At 38.4% G+C, this 26,367-nt stretch overlaps 1 protein-coding gene across 1 annotated transcript in view; it reads left to right on the top strand.

Annotated features, from left to right (window-relative positions):
* Positions 1–26,367, top strand: part of LOC108359212 (peroxidase-like) — a 250,596-nt gene that overhangs the window by 64,991 nt on the left and 159,238 nt on the right. The window contains exon 3 of the mRNA XM_017610959.1: positions 19,953–20,658. Within this exon, the coding sequence (XP_017466448.1) occupies positions 19,953–20,658 (706 nt within the window). The remainder of the gene's footprint in view (positions 1–19,952; positions 20,659–26,367) is intronic.

The following is a 26,367-nucleotide window of genomic DNA, read 5'->3' as shown; positions in this document are numbered from 1 at the left end:
GATGAAGATGAAGATGAAGATGAAGATGAAGATGAAGATGAAGATGAAGATGAAGATGAAGATGAAGATGAAGATGAAGATGAAGATGAAGATGAAGCATGATGAAGTTGAGCATGAACATGAACATGAACTTGAACATGAACATGAACTTGAACATGAAGGTGCAGATAAACATAAACATAAGCATTGAAAGCGATAGAGACAAATTTAGAGAGGAAGAAAGTGATAGGGATAAAAAGGAAATACAACTGAAGAATGTGCGATGTTATATTGTTTTGTGTTATGCTACATATGTTATTTTATTTAGATTAAATAGTCTCGAGGACATGAGCGCCATTTTGATCGAATTTGACTAGTCTTAATATTTTTTTTCTCATTTATCATATTATACGTGCGGCCGGCAGCCTTATCATTAATATTATTGTGAATTATCACATGGGGTGTCATGGGGTGACCTGTGCCCGCAATTAAGAAAGTTTTAAGCACTTCGTATTCAACTACCGCCGCGACCGCATCGCACTTGTTTTTGCCGGATTACCTCCTCTGGTTAAGCCACTTGGGCAGAATTGAATTTACTTTCAGGTAGCATTGTATTGCCTAAATTTCGTGAATAAACAGACATACAAATTTGATTTATACCAAAAATCCAATCGGGTTTCATTCATTGTGGTTTTCGTCACTTGGCGCACCCTGCGCTAATACTTGTTACTCCCTGAAAAAGCAACATGGTCCTTTGTCGCTAAAGGGCAACCCGCGACCGAACAAAAATTAAAAGTGCATACATACAAAGCGAAGTGATTGAACAGTCGAAAGAGAACGATAAAGCGGATAGTAGTTACGCGGAAATAATAGAACAAGCGGTAGTGAAAAAATAAACGAATAGGAAGGCATCGAAAAAATAATAAAACTAAAAAGAAACGCAAATTCGAACGCAGTGAAATTAACAAAAAGTTAAGTGGATTAATAAATTTGAGTGAAAATTAAAATATATACGGTGAAACAAAAAATCATAGCCATCTGTTATAGCGGCACCTCAAAGCGTGCATTAGGGTGGTTCGTCATATGTAAAAAAGACAATAAGAAGTGGGCAAATTGACGCAAAAACGTGAAAGTATCTGAAAATAAAAAGTTTAAAAAGCAGGTAAATACCTGAAAAGAAAAGAAAATTCAATAAAAACAACTGAAACTGGCGTATAAGTGTGGCAAAACGTGTATATGTACTTAAAAACCAAAGTAAAACTAAAGGCTGAATAGTGTGCTGAAAAAAAGGTGCGATAAAAGTGCGTACCTACTTACAAGTAGAAATTGCTGAAAAAGAAAAAGCCCAAGATATCAAAAAAAAAGAGCTACATATTTAAAAAAATGAGCTCACGGTTAAAAAAAAAAACAAAAAAAAACTCCTTCATATTAAAAAAAAAGTTACTTGTTCAATACAAAAAAAGCAAAAAGGCGAATTTAAAACCGCCTTAGCGGCAGTGAAGACCCCAGCACCAACAACAAAAGCGGATTGCAGCAACGGCAGCGACAGGATACCGGCCATTTCAGGCGGTACAGCCCTGACAAAAAAAAAGGGGGTACCCAGGAAGGAAGTAAGTGCACCATTTCACTACCCTAAAATATACATATACATATCACGTATGTAAATTTGTTAGCGGTTCCCCAGTACGGTAAATTGAAGTCGCGGAACTTCTAATTTACCGTAACTAAAGTCATATCTCCTCAAGAATACATATATCCCGGCAAATATGTACATAAATAAAAGTNCACCTTTTGCGCTTCCAAAATTTGCAACTCCAGCAAATACACATACGTACGCACGTACATATATGTATACCATTGGGCTCAGACGCGCTGAGACAATATACAGTAGATGTCAAGAAAATAGCACCCGAACCAGATACAGTCGAGCTCATAAAAATAACACCACACGAGGAATAAATTATTAATCGTTAAAAAGTAGCGAAAATAAATATTTTAAATTTGAAAATAAGAAGGTGTTAACTGAATCTTGGTATCTCAAGACAAGATAAAGATATTTTTACGCTTTTTACTCTTTCACTCCCGTCTCACCCCTAATTCCCCCAACTACCTCTTTAGAACCCAAAATGAAAAAGAAATCTCCCACGGATTCTGACTCAAGCCTTCAGGACTTCCNTACAATTTACATACATATTTACCCAATCTCAGTTTCACTGCCCCCTCATAATCACATATGNCTTCAGGACTTCCTTTTTGATAGCAATAGGCTAGAGTCATTTTATTCAAAATGGTCCAGCACCCTTATATGCGAGCACACCCGAACGCTCTTAAATGTTAAATTACAACAACTTGACAAGTTGTGGGATGCTCTAATAACCTCATATAGAGCAGTATTCCGCTCTGAGTGCTTTGCTGAATCTAGCGGATCTTTTGAGCAAAAATATAATAAATGCTCAGAAAGTTATGAGAACTGTAAGACGCTAATTTTAGACGGNTAAGTCTACATAGTATGTACATATATCTGTGAGTTCTAGCGTTGCGCGCGAAACCAATATTTACTCATCCAGATATATACATCAACTCATTTGNCGCTCTTAAATGTTAAATTACAACAACTTGACAAGTTGTGGGATGCTCTAATAACCTCATATAGAGCAGTATTCTGCTCTGAGTGCTTTGCTGAATCTAGCGGATCTTNACGTAATACAATTTACATACATATTTACCCAATCTCAGTTTCACTGCCCCCTCATATTCACATAAGTCTACATAGTATGTACATATATCTGTGAGTTCTAGCGTTGCGCGCGAAACCAATATTTACTCATCCAGATATATACATCAACTCATTTGCCCGTACGATACACGTACTTACATATGTACTTATATATACGAGAGTAGAAAATTCCACCAAGTCACGTACGTATATTAAAGAATTACATAGTTACATGCTGTACACCGTTTGTTCAGTTCCCTGCTATTACTCTGAAACCACTTGTTTCGGGCACACATATGTACATACTANTGAGCAAAAATATAATAAATGCTCAGAAAGTTATGAGAACTGTAAGACGCTAATTTTAGACGGCTTACAGCTTCTCGGGGCAAATTCCCAGTCCCAAGAAACCACCACTCGAACCACAAATTCCACCCCAACTTCGAACTCCTNTCCCTGCTATTACTCTGAAACCACTTGTTTCGGGCACACATATGTACATACTAACATATACGCACGACCCAGAAGCATAACACACGAAATTGTGTTTGCAATTAATCTCCTTTGTAAGAAGCGGTACCCGAAAAGTACGGAAATCGCTTTTCTCTTGTCCCCTTCTTCCCCTTATNTCCTCAAGGTACCACCGTGTGATACAGAAATTTTCCACGGTGGGTACGAATACTGGCCGGCGTTCAGAGATATGTTCACGGCAGTCTATAACAATCACCCCAAATTAACACCCGCCTAGAAACTATACCATTTAAGGCAAAAAACCAGAAGTCAGGCAGGACAAATAGTCAAACAATTCCCTCTCACTGACGATAATTTTGAACTTGCTTGGATATTGGATATTGGTAGATAACCAATTAAAAGCGTTATTCAATATTCCCCCCATATATACAGAAAGTGGTGAGCAAATCCAAAAAGATCAATCCACTATCAACAATTGCCTGTCAACCCTCTCAGTGCAAGGAATCCCAATAAGCAATTGGGATCCCATCCTTGTATATTTATGCTCTTCAAAACTGCCCAGTGAAACTCTATCTCTATGGTAGAAATCACTCAGCTCACGGAAAGAGTTACCACTTTGGGCAGATATGAATAAATTCCTCACAAGCCGGTATGAAGTAGTAGAAAGACTACATGCATATCGGCCAGGCAAACTAAAACCCCCTACCCCACATTTTACACCCAGAATGATGAACCAAAACTCGACGTTCATTAATAAAAGTAGAACTCAAAATTTTCATGTAGATATAAATCAGGCGATCTCATGCGAACTCTGGAACTCACGGCACCCATGAAGACATGTGTTAAATTTAAAGCACTGTCCGTATCTAACCGTTTAAGATTCATAAGAGAGAACAATTATTGTGAAAATTGCCTTTCATACTCCCATTTAAAGAGTGATTGTACAAGCAGCTTGACTTGTGTATACTGTCAAAGAAAACATAACTCTCTTTTACACTTCAAGCAAAAAACCAAGCAACCAAAACCCAATTCAAAACCCCAGCGAACAACGAGTGAGCTGTCGACTCAGACTAATACGGATACTACAAAATATGCGACACATAAGCCACCGGAGAAAAACGACGTAAATAAAGTGTCGTCTCATTTTTCGAGTACTAACGTCACAACTCTCCTCCCAACGGCGATAGTACCTATATATTGTGATGGCGAATATCATAATATTCGCGCTCTGGTGGATTAAGGCTCACAAAAAACGTTTGTATCATCCCGAATACAAAAACTCCTGCACTTGCCTATGACAGATGCCCTATTCGAGATTTCTGGCATGGGTGGAATGGTGGTGCAAAACTCAAAGAAAATGTGCGAAGTCACTGTGCTCAACAGATAGAAGCCAAGAAATAAAGATACAAGCCATTATTTTGCCCCAATTAACCCACTTTCTCCCTACTTCAAATATCTTTCATATTAACTTATAAGAGATAAAACGATTAAGGTTTGCCGATCCCAACTCTTTCACCCCAAATAAGATAGATATGGTAATCGGCAATGACCCAATCCCCCTAATTCTCCTACAAGCACTGCAACAAAATATAAGCGGAAGTCTCATAACGCAGAATACGATATTTGGATAGATTCTGAGCGGCCCAATCCAGGAGAGGATCTCCAACTTTACAACCCAGGTAACCGAATCCCAGGATGAATCGTTAAACTCGCTGCTGAAGAAGTTTTGGGAACAGGAGGAAGTAGCTGACACGCAACCCCGTTGAAGTGAAGAGGACTTCTGTGAGGACCTGTATCGACGCACAACAATCTGGCAGGCAGACGGACGATATATGATGAAACTACCCATCAAACCCGAATTCCCAGACATCATGGCTGTAGGACACTCTCGACTAGCAGCGCAGCAGCAGCACATCAGCATCGAAAGGACTCTGGAGAAAAAACCTGGCCTCTGCAAAAGGTACTCAGAAGTTCTGGAAGAATACATCACCATGGACCATATGGAGCCCACCTCATCCCAAGAAGTCATCAAAGACGGTAAATACATCTCCTTTTATTTACCGCACCATGCTGTCATAAAACCCGACGGCAAAACAACAAAAGTACGCGTAGTCTTCAATGCCTCCAGAATATCCCACTCTGGAAACTCCCTCAATGACGTACTATACACTGGCCCAACCCTTCAAAACGACTTGATGCTCATCATTACCCGATGGTGCCTCTACAAGTTTGTTTTTAATGGCGACATCGAAAAAATGTATCGCCAAATTCTCGACCACAAGGAAGATCAAGACTTCCAAAGAATCGTCTTTCGTAGGTCCCCAAATAAGCCCATAGACGATTTTAAGCTGAAAACAGTCACCTTTGGCGTCAACTGCGCTCCCTATCTTGCAATCCGTACGCTTCATCAGTTAGCGCAGGATTGTCAAGAGGAATTCCCGCTCGCCAGCAATATCCTCCCACGAGCAATATACGTGGACGATATTCCCTCAGGCGGGCATAATATACAGTCCACTATAAGCTCATTAACCCAAGTTAAAGACGCTCTAAAATCTGCAGGTTTTCCACTACGAAAAATCACCTCAAATCACCCAAAAATCCTGGAATCAGTCCCAAATTCCGAGGTCCTTGATGTTGATTTTCTCCAGTTTCATGACACTAGCTCTACAAAAACGCTAGGCATAAAATGGAACGCGCTAACCGACTCCTTCTCTTACACGTACGATCCTGTTCCCGCTGCCAACTCGAGGACAAAACGGCAAATATTATCAGCGGTAGCGAAATTGTTTGACCCGGCAGGATGGCTAACGTCAATAATGATTTCCGCTAAAGTGCTCCTTCAGTAAATATGGATGGGAGGAACTGGCTGGGACGAGCACGTAAAACCCGGCGCTTTCCACAAATGGAACTTCTTCTTCTTCTTATTTGGCACTACAACCGTTTGGCGGTTTGGGCCGAGACCAAAAAGCTTCTCCAATTGCTTCTCTCCCGCGCGAATTTGCGCCAGTTGGTTATCCCGAGTGCGGACAAGTCCTTCTGCACTTGGTCTTTCCATTGCGTTTGTGGGCGTCCCTGCTTTCGTTGTCCACCCATGGGTGCGGAGTCGAAGGGTCTTTTCACCGGAGAGTCGTCATCCATGCGTACAACATGTCCAAGCCAACGCAATCGCTGTATTTTTATGCGCTTAACTATGTCCATTTCGTTAAAAAGCTCATACAGTTCGTCATTCCATCTTCTCCGATATCCGCCATCCACGAAAACAGGGCCATAGATTTTGAGTAGAATATTTCTCTCGAAGGCCCCCAAAGCCTTCTCATCTTTGTTCGACATCGTCCAAAATTTTGCGCCATACAAAAGGACGGGCATGATGAGAGATTTGTAGAGCGTGAGTTTCGTTCGTCGAGAGAGGGCTCTGCTTTTCAATTGCCTACCGAGCCCAAAGTAGCACCTGTTGGCAAGAGTTATTCTTCGCTTGATCTCCAGGCTGACGTTGTTGGTGGTGTTTATGCTGGATCCTAGGTAGACAAAGTCCTTCACTACTTCAAAGTTATATCTGCCAACAGTGACGTGTGTCCCGTAGCGCGTGGACTCTTTATATGTTGCCAGGAGGTACTTTGTCTTTCCCTCGTTCACCGCTAGACCAACCTCTTTAGCTTCTTTTTCTAAACTGGAAAATGCTGCGGTTACGTCCCTTTGTTTCAGACCTACGATATCGATATCATCTGCATACGCCAGCAGCATCGTTCTTTTGCTATATATGGTGTCGCTGCGATTCAGAGTGGCAGCGCTTATTACGCTTTCCAGCATCAGATTGAAAAAGTCGCACGAGAGCGAATCGCCTTGTCTAAAACCTCGTGTGGTCTCAAACAGCGCGGAGAGGTCCTTCCCAATTTGGACGGAGCTGAAGGTTGTGCTCAACGTCACTCTACATAGCCGTATTAGTTTTGCGGGGATCCCAAATTTGGACATGGCGTCGTACAGGCAGCTCCTCTTCGTGCTATCAAAAGCAGCTTTAAAGTCAACAAAAAGATGGTGTGTGTCGATTTGCTTATCTAGTGTCTTCTCCAGGATTTGACGTGCTGTGAAAATCTGGTCAATGGTGGACTTACCAGGTCTGAAGCCACACTGATAAGGTCCAATCAGCTGGTTCGTGAACGGCTTCAGTCTTTCACACAGTATCGTCGACAGGACCTTGTATGCAATATTAAGAAGGCTTATTCCGCGATAATTGGCGCAAACGGCGGGATCTCCCTTCTTGTGGATTGGGCAAAGTACACTGAGATTCCATTCTTCGGGCATGTATTCATCAGACCAAATTCTGCTTAAAAGCCGTTACATAAGCCCCACCAACTCTTCGCCACCGGCTTTGAACAGCTCATCCGGTATACCATCGGCTCCGGGGGCTTTGTTGTTCTTAAGCCACTTTATTGCAGTTCTCGCCTCGCCTTGGTCCAGTTGAGGGACGCGAGCTTAGTCCCTATACATTGGTTTGGGTTCTCCTTCATCAAACGCGCCATCTGTTTTTCCATTTAAAAGCAATGAAAAGTGTTCCCTCCATATCTCAAGTGTACTATGGACATCTGTTACCAGGTTTCCATCTTCATCTTTGCAGGAGCTAGCCCCGGTCTTAAAACCATTTGATTGCTGCCTTATTTTCTGATCGAATCTTCGAGCCGCGTTCAACTCTGCCAGCATCTCAAGCTCTTCGCACTCAGGCCTTACTGCCTCCCTTTTCTTTCTCTTGAAAAGGCGTCTCTCTTCCCTCCTTTTCTCCCGGTAACGCTCAATTGTGGCGGCGTGTCGCCATTGGCTGCAGGGTAGCTTTGTATGCTGCGTAGTTTTCTGCAGCAGCCGCGCGGCACTCTTCGCCGTACCAGTTGCTTCTACGCGGTTCGTCCGCAGCGGTACGAAGGGACTGAAAGATGGAGTCCCACTGCTCATTTATGTCCAGGCGATGAGGAGTTGCTTGATTAAGTAGGATTGAGAGTCCGTTGTGACTGCAGCTTTGCGATGTCGAACTTTCGTCGCGTTGCCTGCCGCACTTTTTTTGTTGCACAGAGGCGCATGCGGACCTTAGCTGCAACAAGGTAGTGATCCGAGCCGATGTTGGCACCTCGGATAGAGCGCACGTCAAGAACGCTCGAAGCGTATCTTCCATCTATCACAACATGATCAATTTGGTTCTTTATTCTTTGAACAGGGGACACCCAAGTTGCTTTGTGGATGTTTCGATTCTGGTGTCTGGTACTACTGACTTCCATGTTCCGTGCCGCGGCGAAGTCCATCAGCCTCTCTCCGTTGTCGGAGGTGTTGTTATGAAGGCTGAATTTCCCGACTGTTGGACCAAATATGCCTTCTTTGCCCACCCTGGCGTTAAAGTCGCCCAAAACGATTTTAATATTGTGGAGGGGCAGCGCTCATACGCTTCTCCTAGACGCTCATAGAAAAACTCCTTAGTCTCGTCGTCCTTCTCTTGCGTCGGGCGTCCCCACAAATTAGGCTGATGTTGTTAAATTTCGCCTTTATGCGGATTGTGGCGATTCGCTCACTGATGGGCGTGAACCGGGAGCCAAGGTGTCGGAGTCTCCGCCCAACCACAAATCCGACACCAAATTTGTGCGCCGTCTCATGGCAGCTGTAGTAGATGTCGCATGCTGCAAATTTCTTTGCAGCCATGCCCCGTCCATCGGATTTCCTGAACTGCGGTGATGTCAGCCAGGTATTTTGTGATGACGTCCAGCAGTTGGATAGAGGCACCTTCCCTATAGAGGGTCCGGACATTCCAGGTGCACATCCGTAATTCATGGTCCTTGTTCAGTTTGCGGATGCAGTTATCCGAGGCTTTTTTTGTTGTTTTCATTGGCAATATTTTTTTACATGGCGTGTCTCAAACCCAGCGCACAACCATTGCTGGGGTGGAAGGTATTCAACCGGATACACATTTGTATTGCGGGCCGCTTGCTCCAAGACAGACGCCCGCTTGCAGCCGCACCTCCTAGTGAGCAGACGCTGCAGACTTCAGTGAAAAATCGCCTGAAAACCTCCCCGCGATTAATGAAATTGTTATTCTCCGCTGGGTGCAATTCTCTCCTACTCACCGTGTACAAGGACATGGGTTTTCAGACGCCTCTGAAAAAGCTTATTGCGCCTGTGTCTACCTCCGAGTACAAATTGACGAAAACTCCTTCTCGTCACACAGACTCGCAGCTAAAAGTAAGGTAGCCCCCCTGCAAACAGTCAGCCTCTCCAGGCTTGAGCTTTGTGGAGCCGCCCTACTCTCCAAGCTGGTTAATCAACTCCACTCCCAACTAGATTTGCCTGCTCATGATTTATACCTCTGGTCAGATTCTTCCATTGTGTTGGCGTGGTTAGAAAAACCGCCACACACTTGGAAAACTTATGTTTCCAATAGAATTTCGTTCATACTCCAAAATGTGAGCAATGCTACTTGGCGGCATGTACCTGGTGCAGAGAATCCTGCCGATCTAGGCACCCGCGGATGCCATCCTCAAGATCTTGCGACATGCGCATTATGGTGGAATGGCCCAGAATGGCTGCAAAAACTCCCCACTTCGTGGCCAAAAAACCCATCTCCACATTCGTCACCCCCAGAACTACGACGTATTGAATCCCTGCACAGGATTGAATCAGTGGACATACTTGAGCGTTTTTCCTCCTTTGCTCGAGCGTTGCGAGTAATAGCGTTTATGCATTGGGTTATAAACGCAACGAGAAAGCAGCCGATACCCACTTCTCTCTCCCTAACGCACAACGAAATAACCGAATCAAAAAAACGTATCATCGCTCAAGCACAGCTTATGTACTATCCAAATGAGATTCGATTACTTACCGCATCTACCCCCATCAGCAAAAAAAGCACTCTGCTTACATTGAACCCGATGCCTCCTGAACGATCCACCTAGACACTCCCCTCTCATATCACAGGCGTTGACTTTGCTGGACCATTTCTCGTCAAAACATCTACCCTCCGACGAGCCGAAAGGCGTATGTGTGTGTATTTGTGTGCTTCTCGACCATAGCAGTACACTTAGAATTATGCTCAAGTCTGACCACTGAAGCGTTCAAAGCAGCCTTCACCCGATTTGTCGGCCGCCGTGGAATCCCCCATAAAATCATATCCGACAACGGAAAAACTTTGGTAGGTGCGCATCCGAAAAATACGCAACCCACGGATTCTCATGCCAGTTCATCCCACCATATGCTCCTCACATGGGCAGGCTATGGGAAGCTGCTGTAAAAAGCTTAAAAATCCANCTATGGGAAGCTGCTGTAAAAAGCTTCAAAATCCATTCCACGAAGGTCGCAGGAAATCACAACTTCACCTTCGAAGAATTCACCACCCTCCTTATCCGAATTGAAGCGGTGTTGAACTCAAGGCCGCTCTCCCCAATGTCTCAGGATCCCACTGATCTGTTGGCGTTAACGCCAGGACATTTCTAACGTGGTGCTTCACTTCTCTCTTTGCCTGAACCCCACTCGGTAACCCTCTCTTTGACGAACAAATGGCAAAAATTTAAGGTCGTTTAATCGCTGGAAAAATGAATATCTAAAAGAACTCCACAAACGGTATAAGTGGAAGCGACAAGAACTTAACATTAAGGAAGGAGACCTCGTTGTCGTCAAGGACGACCTTCTACCCCCTAACGAGTGGAGACTCGGGCGCGTTGTGAAACTTCACCCCGGTCAAGATGCAAATGTTCGCGTAGCGGATATTCACACCCAAGCCGGAACCATCACGCGCAATATTGCAAAGCTATGTTTATTGCCCACTCTGTAGAATCTCTCTATCCGCCCTGCATGCTTTCCAAGGAATGAAACCGATTCAAAATAACGTTCCGGTTTGGGTTTCGGTTTTGCCAAGTGTTTCGGTTTCGGTTTTGGTTTCGTTCTTCAAAATTTATTTCGGTTTTAGTTTCGGTTTCGTTCCGGTTTCGGTTTTTCACAGAAATTTTGTTGATATTATTTAAATCACAATGTCTTAAACGTTGAGGAAAGAAAATCGAAAATTACAGTTCCTGATAANGGTTTCGGTTTCATTCCCTGATGCTTTCACCCACTCTAGTTCCCATATATGCACAGTTCGCTATAAAATGACGTGACTAATTCATTTTTTCGAAGGTCTCTCCACAGATGGACAGACTTGTAATGGAAGTCAGCCAATGCCACTTGTGCTGCCGCTACCACCCGCTCAGGTTTTGTCACGCGTTCCGAGCCCTGACGCCCGATGAGCGGTATGAATCCGCGCGAATACACAAATATTGTATTAATTGTTTGGCCACCTCGCATACCACAGGCGCATGTAGCTCAGCTGATAGTTGCCACCGGTGTGGGATGGCCCACCACCCACTGGAACGCCATCGCCACGCCAAGTCGCGTGCGCAAGTCCCCCGCGGCCCACCCACACTCGCCAGCCGTGTGGTCAAAACACCAGCGAGTCGGGCCCCAGGTGGCCGCAACAAAGTTCAACGGCGCCCTCGGGACTTATTCCACCAGACCAGGGTGACGCTCGAAAAGTTGCAGGAATTGCTGCACGTTGCACCGGTGGAGGCGGGCCGGCATGTCGAGGACATGAGCGCCAATTTGATCGAATTTGACTAGTCTTAATATTTTTTTTCTCATTTCTCATATTATGCGTGCGGCCGGCAACCTTGTCATTTATATTATTGTGAATTAATTTTGGAAATGGAAAATTGGATTGTTTTTGTTGTAAGCGGGGTCATGGGGTGACCCGTGCCCGCAATTAAGAAAGTTTTAAGCACTTCGTATTCAACTACCGCCGCGATCGCATCGCACTTGTTTTTGCCGGATTACCTCCTCTGGTTAAGCCACTTGGGCAGAATTGAATTTACTTTCAAGTAGCATTGTATTGCCTAAATTTCGTGAATAAACAGACGTACAAATTTGAATTATACCAAAAATCCAATCATTTCATTTATTGTGGTTCGTCACTTGGCGCACCCTGCCCTAATATTTGTTACTCCCTGAAAAAGCAACAAATCTTATGTTACGGTATGTTATATTATGCTGAGTACTAAGCTAAACTCCCCTCCACTTAACCAATTCCAACTAATGTTATTTCAGCTCACCTGAACTCACATAAACTATCCTTAATTTTAGCGGTTGAATTTCAACCGCTGGGCGAACACTAGTAATGATAAATTTTCAATTTTTATTAAAATCAATACTTCACCTGCGTCGCTTTTTTTTATATAAAACGGTATTTCAATATAAGGTGAATACAAAAACCCCCCACTTTTTTTACTATTCTCATCATCTGGTAGCACCAATATCTGTGTTCATTTCCACCACTTCCATGTAATCAATGAAATTATTATGGTGAATTGTGCAACTTTAAAAGTTAATAACTTTTTAAACAAAAGCCTCCACGCTCTGGGGTTTTCACTTTTAGAATTGTAAAAAGCTCCTCTATAGGGCCTCATTGCTTTTCAAATTTGACCGAATTTAAGGAAAATTTTCCCAAAAAAATTTGCGCCTCTTGTTCTAGAATTGGTTAACGATAATGTAAGCCAATTTTAACCTTCTTTCATATTTATTTATGTTTTTCCACATTTCTTCATTCAGTGCAGAATAGCCCATATACGAAATTACAGCGAATTTGTTGAATTTATTTCAGCAGGACAGTAGACAATGGCAATGTTGTCGGGTCGTACAATTTAGCCTAATTTTCGACTTACGCAATTAGGCTGAATATATTCTGAATATAATTCTTGCGTTTTTTTTAACTTTTCCACGTAATTTTTATTTTTGTTAGCCTATTTGTGTTAGAAAGAATATGAATTTTAAATACGGGTCAATAGCACGTTGAAGAGCTTACAATGTTGCTTTCAAATGAGCCCTATCANGTACTAAGCTAAACTCCCCTCCACTTAACCAATTCCAACTAATGTTATTTCAGCTCACCTGAACTCACATAAACTATCCTTAATTTTAGCGGTTGAATTTCAACCGCTGGGCGAACACTAGTAATGATAAATTTTCAATTTTTATTAAAATCAATACTTCACCTGCGTCGCTTTTTTTTATATAAAACGGTATTTCAATATAAGGTGAATACAAAAACCCCCCACTTTTTTTACTATTCTCATCATCTGGCAGCACCAATATCTGTGTTCATTTCCACCACTTCCATGTAATCAATGAAATTATTATGGTGAATTGTGCAACTTTAAAAGTTAATAACTTTTTAAACAAAAGCCTCCACGCTCTGGGGTTTTCACTTTTAGAATTGTAAAAAGCTCCTCTATAGGGCCTCATTGCTTTTCAAATTTGACCGAATTTAAGGAAAATTTTCCCAAAAAAATTTGCGCCTCTTGTTCTAGAATTGGTTAACGATAATGTAAGCCAATTTTAACCTTCTTTCATATTTATTTATGTTTTTCCACATTTCTTCATTCAGTGCAGAATAGCCCATATACGAAATTACAGCGAATTTGTTGAATTTATTTCAGCAGGACAGTAGACAACGGCAATGTTGTCGGGTCGTACAATTTAGCCTAATTTTCGACTTACGCAATTAGGCTGAATATATTCTGAATATAATTCTTGCGTTTTTTTTAACTTTTCCACGTAATTTTTATTTTTGTTAGCCTATTTGTGTTAGAAAGAATATGAATTTTAANACGAAATTACAGCGAATTTGTTGAATTTATTTCAGCAGGACAGTAGACAATGGCAATGTTGTCGGGTCGTACAATTTAGCCTAATTTTCGACTTACGCAATTAGGCTGAATATATTCTGAATATAATTCTTGCGTTTTTTTTTAACTTTTCCACGTAATTTTTATTTTTGTTAGCCTATTTGTGTTAGAAAGAATATGAATTTTATATACGGGTCAATAGCACGTTGAAGAGCTTACAATGTTGCTTTCAAATGAGCCCTATCACTAACTAAATAAAAAAATTATTTTACCTGAAAATTCAATTAGTAAAAAGACTAACGTTACAAATAGTTTTGCATCGAAAATACATGGTTAATGATAGGAAACTGCCCTATTGTGAAGAAGGCCGAAAATGCTTGAAGAAAACCAGATTTTTCCATTTTTTAGCCTGGTGGATTCCGCGGAAAGAAACTTTTTGATGTATTGGACATTACCTTAAAAATGATGCCGACTTTATTTTCATTAAGAAAGTTAATCACTGATTGTTTTATCGAATAATTTTTAAATAACTTCAAAGTTATACAAGGCAATCGAAGAAATCAGGATTAAGTGAATTGACATGATTGAGGGAAGGCGAATCGTGCTAATACCTCAGAATATGTATGACCTAGATATAATCAAAAATCTGCGAAGCCTGAGAAAAAAATATTTCGTTTTCGGTGATTTGAGCCATATGCTTTTAATTGTATACACTTTATATATAGGGGACCGTCATTTTTTAGTCCCGGGCCCGAATGTTCTCTCGACGGCCCTGATAATGGCAAACAATTTTACCGCTCTGAATGAAGGTAAAACTGGTAAAAGCGGAACTATTTACAAAGGTAAATATAGGAATGTTGTTTCTGAAAGTATTTTCTAAAAACTCTACAAGCATTTGAAAAAAATCAGGTATCCCTTTTTTAAATGACGATGGAGAAGAATCGGGTTTCACATTTTTTTAAATGACGAAGTGGAATAACTGAAAAATTTCCAGGTTTGATACTGTCCAAATTTGATAAGCCGACTCACATTGCTGACAAAATGATACATTGCAACAAACCAGACATGTTTTATGAGCAAATAAACCTACCAAAATTTGAAGCGTCCTACTATCCTACTAGGGCATTTAATCCCGCAGCATTTTAACAGCGCCGGGATTTCGTGATGTAAACATTCTAATCCCGGGATTCCGAGATTTTTTCGGGACTTCGACTTCATTACAACTTTTTGCACACTGCCACACTGTAAAAGCTTGTTTTGTTTTCAATTGCTACCAGATTTTTCGTTATTACACAGTTCTTACACAAAATTTACTGTACTTGTCAGTTATTCAGGCAGGGCTCAAGTTCAATTTGAATCTAAATTTTTGGTGTTCTGTACTTCTCCTGTTTCATGTCAAATGAATTCTTTTTTTTTTTGTTTTCATTATCTCTTTCATTCTGTAAATGAATAAGTAAAAATCTCGGGATCCCGGAGTTGTAATCCCGGGATTTCGGGACATGGAAAATTGTCCGGGATGTCGGAATAGAAAAAGCCTAAAACGGCAATCCTGCTCGCAACTTCGGCATTCAAAGCCAATGATATTACCCCTTAAGCTAAGTTCGCCATGTAAATTGTTGTTGCTTTTTCCACTTTTTCATTTAGTCAACCCAGCTACTTAGATTTGATCATGTGGTTGTCGGTTTTTTTTTTCAAGATTCTATGTTTAGAAATTTAAACTTCCATTAAGTTATTGGTTTAGTGTTATTCTTGGGCAAATAATAATATTCAACAATCTTTTTTGAGCTTGAGGCCGTTTTTAATGAAAAATGTTGTGGAAAAACAACAATACAGTGCACTTCCAGTCTTTCGGAATATCTAGTTTTCGGTTTAACGAATCACAAAATTATCTCATTGATCTTTCGATATTACGAACGCAAACGGTTCGTTAAGTCAACGATAGTTAACTGCAGAAAATATATATGTAAGTAATTGGTTTTAACATCAAGATACTTTTGGTCAGGGTTGCGTGATTTTGATTTAGTCAAATCACAAATCCATAAATCAAATTTATTTCTGAATTGAAAGTTGCATCAAATCCTAAATAAATTTTATTTGAAATAAAAAATAAAATTATTTGTGATTTGCTTCGTCAACCAAATAAAAAATAAGATTTATTTGTGATTTGCATGGTCAACCAAATAAAAGATAATTTTTATTTGTGATTTGATCGTCAACCAAATAAAAAGTAAATTTTATTTGTGATTTGATTCGTCAACCAAATTAGAGCTAAAATATATTTGTGATTTGCTTGGACAACCAAATAAGGAATCAAATTTATTTGTGATTTGATTCGTCGACCAAATAAGAAATAAAATTTATTGGTGATTTTAATCACCTTCCTAATCAGAAATCAAATTTATTTGTAATTTGAATCAAAGAAAAATAAGAAATCAAATTTATTTGTGATTTGATTTGTAGAGCGAATCAATTGCATTCGTTGTTTTTTCAGCTGAATATTACTTTTTTATGCAACACATATACGATATTCAAGTATCTTCCCACTTCCACCTTCGGGATTTTAGAGACTACTTCGAGATTTTCGGGGTTCTCGGGACCATATCGGGACTACTTGGTTGGGACTATTTTGGTTTTTGGAACTGCTTCGGGGTTTTCGAGACTTCTTCGGCATTTTCAGGATTTTGGAACTAATTCGGTATGGTTGGGGCCATTTCGGGATTTTGGAGATTTTCTCGGGATTTTCGAGATTATTTTACATCGGGAACTTCGGGACTACTTTGGAATTTTTGGGACTATTTCGGGTGTTTCGAGCCTACTTCGAGATTTTAAAATTTTTGGGACTATATCGGAATTTTTAGGACAACTTCGAGATTTTCGGGGATCTCGGGAATATATCGGGAATTTTGCAACTATTCTGGGATTGTTGGACTATTTCGCGATTTCTTCGGGATTTTCGGTACTATTTCGGGTTTTTCGAGACTACTTACTACTACCAGTTAGAGATTTTTGGGACAAAATCGGAAGTATTGGGACTATTTCGGGTTTTTCGAGATTTTCGAGGTTCTCGTAATTGGTCTTGGAAGACCCGAAATAGTCCCGAAAGGTCTCGAAAATTCCGAAATAGTGCAAGTTCTCCGAAGTAGTCCCGAAAATCCAGAGAAGCCCGAAAATCTCGAAGTTGTTCGAAAAACTCCAAATAGTCCCAAAATCCAAGAATTGGTCCCAAAAATTCCGAAAAAATCCCTCTGGAAATCTCGAAGTAGTCTTAAAACTCCGAAATAGTACCAAAAATTCGGAACTAGTCTCAAAAATCCGAAATAGTTCAAAAATGCCGAAGTGGTCCCACAGATCTCGATATGGACCCGAGAACCCCAAAAATCCCGAAATAGTTCCGCAAATCCTAGAGAAATCTCGAAAATCCCCAAATAGTCCGAAAATTCCGAAATGGTCTCAAAAATCTCGATATATTCCCGAGAATTCCGAAGATTTTGAAGTAGTCTCGAAAAAAAAGAAATTCCTAATAAATCTCGAAAATCCCGCAATAGTCCACAAACTCCAAAAAATCCTGAAGTAGTCCCTAAGATCCCGAGAACCCCGAAAATTTCTAAGCAGATCCCGATATGGTCCCGAGAACCCAGAAAATCTCGAAATAGTCCCAAAAATCCCGAAGTGGAAGTTGGGAGATAACTGAATATCGTATGTGTGTTGCATAAAAAAGTAATATTTAGCTGAAAAATCACGAATCAAATTGATCCGCTCTATCAATCAAATCACAAATAAATTTTATTTCTTATGTGGAAGGCGATTCAAGACACAAATAAATTTTATTTTTTAATTGGCTGACGAATCAAATCACAAATAAAACTTATATTTTATTTGGTTGACCAAGCCAATCAGAAATAAAATTTATCTCTTATTTGGTTGACCAAGTAAATCACAAATAAAACTTGTGTTTTATTTGGTTGACCAAGCAATTCACAAATAAAATTTATTTCTTATATGGTTGACCAATTAAATCGCAAATAAATTTTATTTTTTATTTGGCCAACAAACCAAATCGTAAATCAATATATTTGTTTATTAAAAACGGATTTTAAATCAAAAAGGATTTGAAATCACACAACCCTGCTTTCGGTATTAAGAGATTTGCAAAAAATTGCAGTGCGAAAAACGTTCGAATTATTTGTTCGTTGAATTAAATACAATATAATATATTTATACAACATATATATTTATATGTATTACAATATAATATATTATACTTTTTAAACTGAATGTATTTAGTTATTCATTTGAAAAGATGCGGTTATTATAGAAAAAAATCACTCGATTTAACAAATTTTTCGAAATTACGAATTAAGCGAACAATATAAGATTCGTCGACTGTAATTTACAACTGGTAGAAGTTATAGTTGCTATTCAAGTCCCAGCCAACTCAATGAAGAAGTCAGCAGCTATAACTTCTATTGTTGTTGGTTTTCCTATAGTTTATTAACGACATGTACTTACTTTCTNTCAATGAAGAAGTCAGCAGCTATAACTTCTATTGTTGTTGGTTTTCCTATCGTTTATTAACGACATGTACTTACTTTCTGACTTAATAATAATAATAATAGATTGGCGCTTACACATATGTTAGTGTTTGGCCGAGCTTCTCCTCCGATTTGTGGCGTGCGCCTTGATGTTGTCACACAAAGAGGAGGGACCTACAGTTTAACGCCGACTCCGAACGGCGATTGTATTTTTATGAGAAGCTGTTTTTCATGGCAGAAATACACTCGGAGGTTTGCCATTGCCTGCCGAGGGACGACCGCTGTTAAGAAAAAACCTTTTTTCTATTTTTTTTTTTCGATGTTGCTTTTACCAGGGGTTGAACCCAGGCGCAGCGGAGTGGAAGCGCGCACTGCTTACCACTACACCACAGCGGCCGACTTTCTGACTTAATTATTAATTATTAAAATAATTCAATTTTAATATTGGAGGTACCATATAATTATTATTATTTATCAGGGAACCAGAATAATAATTATTTCAGTTTTAAAAAATTCATCCAAATTTTTCGTTCAAATTATAAAAGCCTTTTGATAATAATTATGTGTGAGAAAATTTTTTTAAGTCATCGATAACTATTATTTTAAACTGATATAATAGAAGCCTTTTTATAATAATTACCAGCGAGATAAATATTTTTAAGTCTGCAAAGACTTTTATTTTGAGACTTCTATTATAAAAGTCTTGTCATAACAATTATCATTGAGATAAATATTTTTATGTCTTCAAAGACTTTTATTTTGAGACTTCTATTATAAAAGTCTTGTCATAACAATTATCATTGAGATAAATATTTTTATGTCTTCAAAGACTTTTATTTTGAGACTTCTATTATAAAAGTCTTGTCATAACAATTATCATTGAGATAAATATTTTTATGTCTTCAAAGACTTTTATTTTGAGACTTCTATTATAAAAGTCTTGTCATAACAATTATCATTGAGATAAATATTTTTATGTCTTCAAAGACTTTTATTTTGAGACTTCTATTATAAAAGTCTTGTCATAACAATTATCATTGAGATAAATATTTTTATGTCTTCAAAGACTTTTATTTTGAGACTTCTATTATAAAAGTCTTGTCATAACAATTATCATTGAGATAAATATTTTTATGTCTTCAAAGACTTTTATTTTGAGACTTATATTATAAAAGTCTTTTGATAACAATTATGAGTGCGAAAAAATTTTGTATATAGTTCTGAACGTGTCCCAAACCAAGCCCCAACTGGTCCCAAACTACTCCCCATCTAGGCTCGAATTGGTCTCCACCTAGCCCCGATCTGGTCCCCAACTAATCCTGAAATGCTCTTGAACAAGTCCCATCTTTTCAGACTTAAAATTTCTTTTCTTTTAAAATATAAGTCATAAAATAAAAGTCTTTGAAGACTCAAAAATATTTATCTCTATGATAATTATTATGAAAGGACTTTTATAATATACCTAATTCTTTGGATAATAATTATAGATGACTCGAAAAATATTTGTCTTAATATAATAATTATTGATTAATCTTTTCTCTTATAATAGTTTTGTCTCTGTTATTTATCCTTCAGATGACTGCTGTACACATCCGGAGAGTACATTTTGCTATCCAATCTTTCTTCATCCGCTCGGACCAATTTCTCAGAGTTCCGCGAAAAAGTGCCTTAATTTCGCAAGAAGTGCTTCTGATACTGATGCTGTATGTTCCGCTAGTGGTTTGCCATATTCAGAAAAGATATCGATGACTTCAGCATATCTTGATCTTTCCTTTGTTTATGGCAACTCCATAGAACATAATTCAAAATTTCGTGTTTTTAAACACGGTCTGCTTAAAACAAGTTTGGTCAATAACCGTGACTGGTTGCCATTATCCATGAATCCTGAAACTGAATGCGGAGATGGGAATTATCAATGCTATAGCATACCAGATATGCGTAATCAGTTCATTCCAACAATTGCTGTACTACATACCATTATTGTGCGCGAACATAACCGAATTGCTAGGGAATTGGAACAGCTGAACCCTCATTTCTCGGATAAGCGTCTTTTCCAAGAAGCAAGAAAAATAAATATCGCGCAATATCAAAAGATTACTTTCTATGATTGGTTACCGCTTTTAATTGGATCTTCGTATGCTTACGACAAAAATTTATTGTACCATATTACAAAAAATGAATACGCTTATGATTACGATCCAGCTGTTAATGCTGCACCTTACGCAGAATTTGCCGCAGCCGCTTTTCGCTACCCACATAATCAAATACCTGGATGGTTTTCGTAAGTATTAAAAAAATTTACTTTTTCTTTAAGGCAAAGGTTCTCAAACTTATTTCGTGCACCGTCCGTGTGAGTAAAATTATTTGTAAGAACCGATTAAAATTATCTAACTCAAACTTACATTTTCTGCGCATCTTTAAAACCAGTTCCAATTTTTATTAAATGCCCCTACTCATCTCTGAGCTTCGTGCTGGGGGGCGATATGACCAACCTTGAGAAAGACTGCTCTAAGAGGATAAACAAATTTGTGTTTTTTTTATGAATCAGAGAGCATATACGATATAATCATTCAAAAGAATAGTTTCAGTGACAACATTTTGTTATTAGGCAGAAATTATTGGCATCTTCGAAACCAAGTGACATATTTTATGCAAGACTTCAAGCGCAGTTACCCACGGACGTAAAAACGGAAAACGTGCCAGCTGACACAATCTATCTTATCGCAAGATTTTTATGGGATCTGCGTGTTAACAAAAACTCACCACCGCATGACCGTGACTTTGACCTGGCTTCTCTCTCTTTCTATCAACAGCAAACTTGATGTCTCTTCGCACTTCTAAGGTACGCTGCGTACACGATCATGGGTAACCGTGCTCTTAAGCGCTGGTTAAATATACTTACATTGCAGTGCAGGGCATGGAAAAGCAGTGCATGAGAAGCATACTCCGCATAGAGCGCATAATCTCCTAGAATCAGTTGTTCAGTGTAATCAGTTAGTATAATCCAGTACTCCAGGATATAGTTAGGCAGACATAACTGAAGAGCGCGTATTCATAGCCTAAATGAAGTCGACACTAATTTTTAATGGAATGGCGGCAACTAACTTTATAATCGACTTTGTTTCGATAATAAATATGATCCAATGTATATAAAGGAACGACTTCCCAGTAATTCCAGTAAATCTTATGGGTACTGGAACAGACCAATGAAGGCAATAGGAGTGGCAGCTCTCTTTTAAAACGTCACATAGCGAAAAATCAAAATTCACCGGATTTCGCTATCATTCCCTGTCATGCGCTGCGTCAGATAATCGCTTGTATGCAAAACTCATGATTCAATAATACAAGGTTCGATAAACTGACAGTTGTCTCTCTCGCACCGCTCCCTTAGCAGTGGCACCGTGTTGTTTCTCTGCAAATTAAAATGGAAACAATGTAGCTTTTATATGAAATAGAAGTATAAGATTTTGTGCAATATGTTTATTTGTATATGCATATGAAGCATATTTAACTGATGAAAACATAAACTGTTTTTAAATTGGATGTTTACATCAATATCATAGTAGTCTTATTTTAATTTTGAATCATTTTTCAGTTTTTATACAGCTAAATAGCACATTGATTACTTAATTAATGTAGATATATCAATATTACGTTCATCATTTAGTTTAAAATGCCAGATTTCCTGCAAATACATTAGAATTTACAAAAGGAATTCCACTACTAATTACCTACTTTGCGTACCTTTCTACTACCATTTTCGCACCAAGAGATTTCATTCTTCCCCTTTCTCCGGCCTTCGTAAATGCAACCTTTTGTAAGGGAGTGTCAAACCGCAGCTGTCAATAATTATCTAACCTTGTATTATTGAATCATGTGCAAAACTCATTAAACCGATTCGATATGTGACAGTACTCATGTTGTGCGCTGCAGTACAATGTAAATATAACCGGCTCTTTAGACTTAAGTCACTTAGAAACTTGGCAACGGTTACTCTGCGGGCCATCTATTACTTTTTCTCTTTGTTTTGATGCTCGACATAAGTATTTATATATGCAAAATTTTGAACGTTAAATTTGTTTGGTGTAAAAATGGATATATAATTACAAATTAAAATAATTGCATTTACGCGTATCAAATTGTGATGGTTTTATTTCACGTTTTGTCTTTATTTGAAAGTTTATTTTTCGATTGCCAGATGAATTGNATTACAAATTAAAATAATTGCATTTACGCGTATCAAATTGTGATGGTTTTTTTTCACGTTTTGTCTTTATTTGAAAGTTTATTTTTCGATTGCCAGATGAATTGCATTTATAACAAGTAAGAAAGTCTAACTTCGGGCGGAGCCGAACATTAAATACCCGGCGCAAGTATTAAATATATGTTTTCCACCTTTCCGAAAGCTACCGCTACATGATAAGCGGGTGTATAAATATTAAGTAAACTAGCATCCTTAAATTTCGAAATATTGAAATTTCAAGCATTTCTGAAATTTACCGTTATATGAAAAGCGGCCGTAATTTTAGTCCGATTTCAATAATTTTCAACGGTTTGCTTTTATGTGGCAAGCACAATAATCATACCGAGTTTGGTACAAATTGCTAGAACTGTTACCGATATACATAAATGTGATCATAATTGGGCGGTGCCACGCCCATTTTCCAAAATTTTATCATAAGCGTATTTCCTGATAAAGAATTGTTGCAACCGTCAATTTTGAATAAATTAGCTTTAATATTTACTGATTTATCGAGGATTTCGTATTTCTCGAAATTACCGTTATATGGGATGTGGGCGTGGTTATTGTCCGATTTTAAAAATTTTCGGCCATTTGGTATGCTGTACCAGGGTCAACAACTGTGCCAAGTTTGGAAGAAATTGGTGCAGCGGTTTCCAAAATATACACATGTAACTATAAGTGGGCGTGGCTACGCCCATTTTTCAAAAATTTTTAATATTCTTATTTCTCGTCTAAAAGTTATTCTAAATGTCAATTTTGAGTGAATTATCTTCAGTAGTTACTAAAATATCGCAGTTTTCGTATTTCTGAAAATTACCGTTATATGGGAGGTAGGCGTGGTTATTGTCCGATTTCGCCCATTTTCAATACCATCCGTCCTACGCCCAAAAGAAGTTCACGTACCAAGTTTCGTTAAGATATCTCAATTTTTACTCGAGTTATCGTGTGCACAGACGGACGGACGGACGGACGGACGGACAGTCACCGCTTAATCGATTTCTCTTTTCATTCTGATCATTTATGTATACATTTGTCTATATCTATCTCGATTCGTTTTGCCTGTTACAAACAACCGTTATGTGAACAAAGTTATAATACCCTTGTGCACAAGTGCGCTCGGGTATAAAAAAATACATACGTATTTGTATGGCATATTTGGAGGAACTTTATTAAAAAATGTTATGGCAGCATGATTTGCTCACGGCTCTTTTTGCACTTAAAGTATGTTCACATATAAATATTATCTCAATCAAAGCTCGTTTTTAATCACCCCGTTTACACAGGTAAATCTCAAATTTTTTGTGCTTGTTATTCTCACATCTCAAGGAAAAGTTATGTTTCTTCTCTGTGCCACCGTGATCACGTTTTTCTACTATATTAAGCAATATAAATATATTTTAACTTAATATTTTATTAAAAATACCTTTACAAACCTCTTTTCCTTGCTAGCGTCCATTTTTGTTTAATTTTACATTTCGCATTTCAGCTGAAATTAGTCAAGAACGTAAACCTACCGGTACGTAAACCCGAGTCAGCTGACACGATCTGTCTTACCAGAGCGCCACGTAAATGAAAACTCAACACCGCAGAATTTTTCTGTAGTTGTAGCCCTTAGCGCGGAATTTAGACTTTTCCGTGTCATCTGATTTCTTCCTTCTTTCTATAGGTGGTTGCCACTTTGTCAGTTTTGCAGATGGTAAAAAGGTTATAAGTTCCTATTCAAAATACGTTTAAAATATTTGAAATTTACTATTGAATAAGGTTTTTTGTTGAACACTAAGTAGTTTATATTTAGCTGCAATCTATTATAGCACGAAAAATTGTAGTTGAAAAGGTAAGTTTATGAAAAGGCATTGATGAATGGCACACTGTAGTAACCAACACTGAGGGCTCCAGTAATCGCCAAATTCTGCGTATACAGACTGCGTTTTACGTTCTGCGTTCTTGACTAATTTCAGCTTTCTTCTCTTCTTCGCAAAAACAATCGATAAAACTAGGATGGACACCGAAAAGTTATTGGCTAAATCTGAGATTATTTTATAATTACAGATAAACAAGGGACGAATTTTATATGGCTAATCTCTTTTTCTAATTACAGATTAGGAAGTTAAGCTTGCAAATGAGGATAATCTACTTCAGTGTGTCCAGATTGTTTCAAAAAAAGCGCAATTTCTGAAAAAAAATCGCCAAAAATCGCCAATTTTTTTCAAAAAAAATTCATGAAATCGATTTAACAAATATTTTATTTTAAAAATGACATCTTGTTATAATATAGTTTTTAAAACCAAAAACGAATATAATACCTTCAGAGGGTAATAATAAATAACACAAATCACTTTTATAATAGAGATGTACAAACAATTCTTTTTTAAATACGCATACTTTTAAAAAATATTTGTTTGAATACATTTTGCAATAGTACTGCGCAATTATTAAACTTATTATAACTCATATTAATTAAATATTAATCACACAATCCGCTTTTAATCGCTCGGCGCTCAAAATGAAATAAAAACCTATAACAAGGCGAGATCAGCTATTTCCACAATTTTTTCCAAATCACCTATAGTGTATGAATGATTTTCATTTCTGTTGTTGTCATATATTGAGCTATTATAAAACTGCGTCCCTCAAATTTTTCTAAAAATGCTGAGTAAAAAGTTTGAAATTTTGGCATTATTTTGCATTTTTATAATTTTTCTAAAAATTTTGAAGTGCGCATTTAAATGCAGTTAATTATATATAAAATGAGGTAGACTTTTATAAAAAAATTTAAATCTATATATATAAGGGTGAAGGTCTGTTTGTTTATTGCGTTATAACTTTTGAACCGCGACATGGAATCGCACGACACTTTGCACACTTATTTGTTTTTATCCCGGGAAGGTTATAGGCATAGAAAAAAATCGGCAGTACTGGAAAAGGGGCGTGTTCATGTCGTATATCTCTTAAACAATTTTTGGTAGAGTAGTGGAACTTGGTGTCGAGATAAATGAAATTAATTTCATACTTATGGGGGAAAATGGGCGGAATTGGAAAAGGGGGCATGGCACCTCCCGTAGGCGTCAAATATTTAATCAGCTTCGGAACCGTAATTCACATGAACTTAAAATTTGGTATGCAGACATACCTATGGTAGGTGCTTTTAGTAAGGTATATATAAATGAGTCTGTATAAGGGGGCGTGGCACATCCCAAAGGCGTGGAATTTTTAATCAGCTATAACTTCGTAACCATAAGTCACATAAACGTGAAACTTGGTTTGCAGACATATCTATGGTACATAGATGCTTATAGTAGGGTATACATAAATGAGTTTGTAAAAGGGGGCGTGGCACCTCCCGTAGGCGTGAAATATTTAATCAGCTATAACTTCGGAACCGTAAGTCACATGAATTTGAAATTTGGTATGCAGACATATCTATGGTAGGTGCTTTTAGTAAGGTATATATATAAATGAGTCTGTGAAAGGGGCGTGGCACATCCCAAAGGCGTGGAATTTTTAATCAGCTTTAACTTCGGAACCATAAGTCACATAAACGTGAAACTTGGTATGCAGACATATTTATGGTACATAGGTGCTTATAGTAAATTATATATACATAAGTTTGTAAAAGGGGCCTGGATCATCTCACAGGCGTGGAATTTTTAATCAGCCATAACTTCTGAAAAGTCACATAAACTTGAAATTTGGTTTGCAGACATATCTATGGTACATAGGTGCTTATAGTAAGGTATGTTTATATAG

The sequence above is a fragment of the Rhagoletis zephyria genome, unplaced genomic scaffold (genome assembly GCF_001687245.7).
Source record: "Rhagoletis zephyria isolate East Lansing unplaced genomic scaffold, Rhagoletis_zephyria_1.1 Rzeph_scaffold_00355, whole genome shotgun sequence".
In the NCBI taxonomy this organism is placed as follows: domain Eukaryota; kingdom Metazoa; phylum Arthropoda; class Insecta; order Diptera; family Tephritidae; genus Rhagoletis; species Rhagoletis zephyria.
Note: the sequence above shows the minus strand (reverse complement) of the source record. Positions and strands in the feature narration are given on the sequence as shown.